Below are 4695 nucleotides of genomic sequence, written 5' to 3' on the forward strand. Positions count from 1 at the left end.
ATCCACGGCTGAAAATAGTGCCCAGCAAGTGCACATTTGACAAAAACCCTATGTGCGAGTCGCGACGCCACAGGCAGGGTGGAGAAGCTGGCAGTCGGACGCACGCGCTGCCGGTTTTAGCCTTTCCGCGACATTTGTTGACAGTAAGAAAAACACAGAAACAGCCTTTTCCTTTAAAGTGAGTCGAGCCAAAGACTGTTCTACAGTGTATGTACCATGAATAAATATTACACATATCTGAACACATTTCATATACCTGTAAATAAATAAAAACTGCTGTGCATCTCACGCTTTCAAAGCTGAGGTTCCCCGGTAAGTTCAGATAAGCACACCTTGAATACAGATATTCACAGCCACTTCATAAAACTGCTTATCTTCTGCTCCGGTCTGTTTTCCACCCGCTCCACTTGTTCTTCTTGTCAGTGCAGCAGCGGTTTGGGTGTTTTTCATTATTGTTACCTACAGTGTGACACATGCCAACCACAAACGCACTCCGCGGTCAAGTACTTAAGCACAGCTGAATGAAAGATTAATTTCAAAGTGACTACACTTGTTCCAGTGTGCGTTTTTCAGAAGTGGTCTTTGTACTTTTGCATTATGCAAAACAAGTATATAATTATTTTTTTTCTTCCTTTTGTTACCATGCCAACTTGGTTGGCCATGGGAAAAAGAAATACAACATGAAGCAGAGAGCGCCACTTCCTGGGTCACACACACACACGAAAACACACAGAAATCCTTCATCCGCCTCTCAGTTACTTAGCAGTACCCTGCTGATCACTGGAGGAATAAAAGAACATAAATGACACATAAAATATGAGCAGAATGCATTAAAAATGGATCACAACTGAGATTAAGTGATGGCATTTTAAGATCCCAGCCAACGCAGCCGGCCCACACCAGCCCTGCGAGGCTTTAAGCAATCATACGTCGACGCTCTCGCTTTGCCGTCCTGCGGTTCCGGGCTCAGAATCAGCAGCGTTCGCCTGGTCTTCCTGATGAAAATGTACAGCCGTGTAACCCAAGAACACGAGCCATAGGAGGGCCATGAGAGGGGACGATTAAATATTCAAACACTGCAACCCACAGGCTTCAAGTCTTTGTCCCGTCAAATTGTTTTACATTTTTGCTTGTGCCGAAGTGTGCAGTGTGGGGTTGCTGGTAGGGTATTAAATCCAGGCCTTTTTTATAGAACATAGGCCTGGTGATCTTATTGCAATAACCCTCAAAGATTAAGATAAAACCCCACATCCAGAAGCCTTGCCTTCATCGTAAAGTCCCTGTAAGATCTGAGCTCAGCCGGCGGTCCGAGGGAGACTGCAATCAGCGGTGAAGCGGGATGAAGAGGGCAAGACGTCAGCGCTGCTGTCTGGATTGAGAGCCGGACCAGAGGGCAGCAGCAGGGATGAGAGGGTGGAGGATGGGGAGAAGGATGCAGGGGGGAAGCCAGAGAGGTCGAAGGCTGAAGGGACACACAGGCTTTATGTGTTTGTTCAGTCTCTGTGTGAGTCATAGCGATAATGGGTGGCCAAATTGAGTACCCAGCAGTCTTTAGGCTTACCCTCTGGATAAGGTCTCTATCCCTCTCTGTCTATCTGGCTTTTTAACCCCCTTTCCTCCAGGAGAAAGGGGAGTCACTCCAGGCTCTAGAGTTTGCAACAGAAGAAGAGTTGATGATTGTGCTGTTGTATTAATGGTTGGAGGTTATCTGAGTGTCTGTCTGGCCTCTTAGGAGGCTCTTTGGAAGCCTGACAGCTGATCCCTTTATGTCATTACGTCTCTCTCAAGGACCTTAAATGGCATATGTTAAGGAGAGAGAGAGCAAAAGAGAGCTCGAGAAACAGAGAATGAAAGCAAGTAATATGATACTCTACCAGTGTGGTGCTCACAAAGCCCACACTGTGCCTCACAATAGGCCCGATATCCCCACTTCCCCATTGAGCCCTGGTTGCACATAACAGATTTGCTTCAAAGAACCACTTTCACCTAAAACCCTCTCCAACCTGTGGTCGGGCGTGCAGAGGTGTGCAATTTAGCAAAGTCCTAGTGTACATTTCTCCCTCCTTGTGTCTGCAACCCTGATGCTGCTTCACAGACGGGAGAGGAGAGAGATTCAACTTCATGTCCAGATATGCCGAACCCCGTTTCCCCACATCTAACTTTATCACAAATTCTGTCTGGAAGGGACAGGAGAGACATAGATTCAAGAACAACCCAGACGTTTTCCCAGGGACTCGCTTGTTTCCAACACCCAAAACCAATGCTGTGCAGTTTGTTGGGCACTCAGATCATTTTAAAGCCTGGGTCTGTGAGGAATCAGGCCCTAACTTTGAGGGCTGATCCTGACTTCCTGCAGCAGGCTTTGAGGGGGTGGTGGATCCTGTTTCTGATACAGGACCAGAGGCTGCAGGGGGAGACTGGTCGCGTGGCACTTGAGGACGGCGAGTCAGGACTGTGCGTATGGACCGTTGGAAGGCGTGTGCCTGCTGGTAGCTTCGACGGTAGCGCAGTGATTGGGAACGTAAGACTGTCTGTGTGTACGGGATCTCTGGCATGATGAGCTTGAGGCAGAGCTCCTGGGCCTGTTTCGAGAACCCACGGCTGACATTCACTGGGAGGTCGTAACCCACGATGGAGACTTTTCCACTAGGCTGCCAGGGACGGAGCTCTTTGTTCTTGATCTGCGTAGCTGTTTTGACAAGTGGCGTACTCCCACCGAAGCAGCTTCTCATTAGCCTCTCCTGAGCTTGCTGAAGGAGTCGCACCTCCCTTGCCACACAGGCTAGACCCAGAGCTGACAGCTGGCGCCACAATGAGGCGTTGAAGTGGTCGTAGAGAAGTGCATCTAGGGAGTTCCAGGCACGGATCTTTGCAGGAAGGCCCGGTGTCAGGCTCCGCTTTGAGCTTTCCGTCCGCATGTTGAGCTTAACGTACAGGATGTCGTCCAGATCCCAGGAGAGGAGATGGCGAAGGAGAACCAGGGACTCATCAAAGTACTCAGCAATCATCACCAGAGAGAAAACTTGCTCCACTTCCTCCACGAAGGCCCGTGCGTACGCCACATCTTTTGTTCGATCTTTGTCTCCTCCCAAGTCGAAGGTCAAGGTGTTGCGTGCATACATGGAGTCCTTCTCATCTGGACGGTAGTAGCGCCTGGGATTCTGTAAGAAAGCCTCCAGGGAGCCATTGGCGACCCTCTTGAAGCTCTGACAGTACTGGTTGTAGTAACTGAACAAGGATTCGAACATGGAGACCGGGTCTCTCAGGATTGTGATATATATTGTGTCATTGGGCATCAGGCGCTGCACCTCCGTCTTGTTGAAGCGCATGTGGTTGGTGATGATATTTGGCGTTTGCGTGTGCGGGTGGACAAAATGAGAGGTGAACAGGCGTGGGTAGCAGAACTGGTGGCCACAGCTCTGTATGGGCAACGCCACTGTGAGGTTATTGCTCTCTGCGAAGCGGAAAAGCAGGTTCTGCATGGTGCTGCTGGCTGTTTTGTGGGTCTTGAGGAAGGCCACGTTGGTGTGCTTAGGTTTCAGACCCGGGGAAGGGTGGGAACGAAGGACAGGACAACCAAGGTGGAAGGCCTCCATGGTCCTGGAGAAAGAGAAAGAAGGTGAAGTAATGTATTTGCAGCTCCAGAAAAAAGAGCCGCATCTTATTATCATGATAATGATTTCATGCATATGATCTGGCCCTGCGAATATCTGCATGCGCAATGTGATCTTGAAATAGTATAATGAGTAAAACTATGCATACAACATAATCAAACATATTAAGCAGATTATGTTGATGACAGTCACTTTAGGACATGACATAAGACTTAATGGTGTGCCAAATTCTAATTAAGATGAATATTCATGATAGAATTTTAATAAATTAAGACAAAATCACAGAAAAGTCTTATCATACGCATACTGGGTGTGTACATACTGAATACTGTGCAGTATTATAGCATGCTGTATTCCCTGCAGGTGGGAATCGACCGGAACGGGGCAAAGGTTTTATGAGCCAAACGTTGAGTTGAAAAGAGTACGATAACAGAATGCAGGGCTGTCAAAGATCTACGATCCCTATACTTTTATAATTGGTCCCTTGACCAACTTGGCACACCAAGTCTCCATGTAAGAGTATTATAATGAGCCAGCCCTCTATTAATTTGTCTTAAAAAGGGAAAGACAGGAGCTGCCTTTGTCAGATTTTTCATAGTTATTCACACCATATGGACTTCTGGAGATATAGACGGTACATAATGTAAGAAAGTTTACATTCGTGTGGGTGTGTTTCAACCACTCACCAGTTCCAGTGGCCCCCCTGGTGCAGCAGAAGACTGACAGTGCTGATGGCAATCACGAACAGGAATATCTTCTTTTGCGACATCCTTCTTTGTATCAGTGGGACCCTGGGAGGCAGAGAAGAAGAGCGAGGTGAATGGGGAACGTAAGCAAAGGTAGAGCGGGAGAACAGGGCAGGTGGAGGTGTAACAAGCGAGCGAAAATGTGGATGAGGGGGAAAACAAGGGGGAGGTTCAGAGGGGGAAGAGATGAAAGGAAGCAGAAATGAGGAGTGGAAGGACAGGAGGACAAGAGAAGAGAGAAAGCGACCAAGAGGAAGAGACGGACATGGTGAAGAGGATTTATTCAGGAAATAATGGCCGGGATCCATTAGCGGGAGAGGGCAGCGAGGCCTGGC

At 48.2% G+C, this 4695-nt stretch overlaps 1 protein-coding gene across 1 annotated transcript; it reads right to left on the bottom strand.

Moving 5' to 3' along the window:
• Positions 1–2288: 2288 nt before the first annotated feature.
• On the bottom strand, positions 2289–4389 carry gal3st3 (galactose-3-O-sulfotransferase 3). Its single transcript, XM_041965720.1, has 2 exons — positions 4301–4389; positions 2289–3600 (listed from the first exon to the last, which is right to left on the bottom strand). The coding sequence occupies exons 1-2, from the start codon at positions 4381–4383 to the stop codon at positions 2289–2291; spliced, it is 1395 nt and encodes a 464-aa protein (XP_041821654.1). The 5' UTR covers positions 4384–4389.
• Positions 4390–4695: the final 306 nt, after the last annotated feature.

This window comes from Chelmon rostratus, chromosome 23 (assembly GCF_017976325.1).
Source record: "Chelmon rostratus isolate fCheRos1 chromosome 23, fCheRos1.pri, whole genome shotgun sequence".
Taxonomy (NCBI): domain Eukaryota; kingdom Metazoa; phylum Chordata; class Actinopteri; order Chaetodontiformes; family Chaetodontidae; genus Chelmon; species Chelmon rostratus.

Excerpts from the sequence above, each read along its gene's own strand:
- gal3st3 (XM_041965720.1), bottom strand. The coding sequence starts at position 4,383 with ATGTCGCAAAAGAAGATATTCCTGTTCGTGATTGCCATCAGCACTGTC. Across the intron at positions 3,601-4,300 it reads CAGGGGGGCCACTGGAACTG|GACCATGGAGGCCTTCCACC; the intron begins GTGAGTGGTTGA and ends CTCTTTCTCCAG.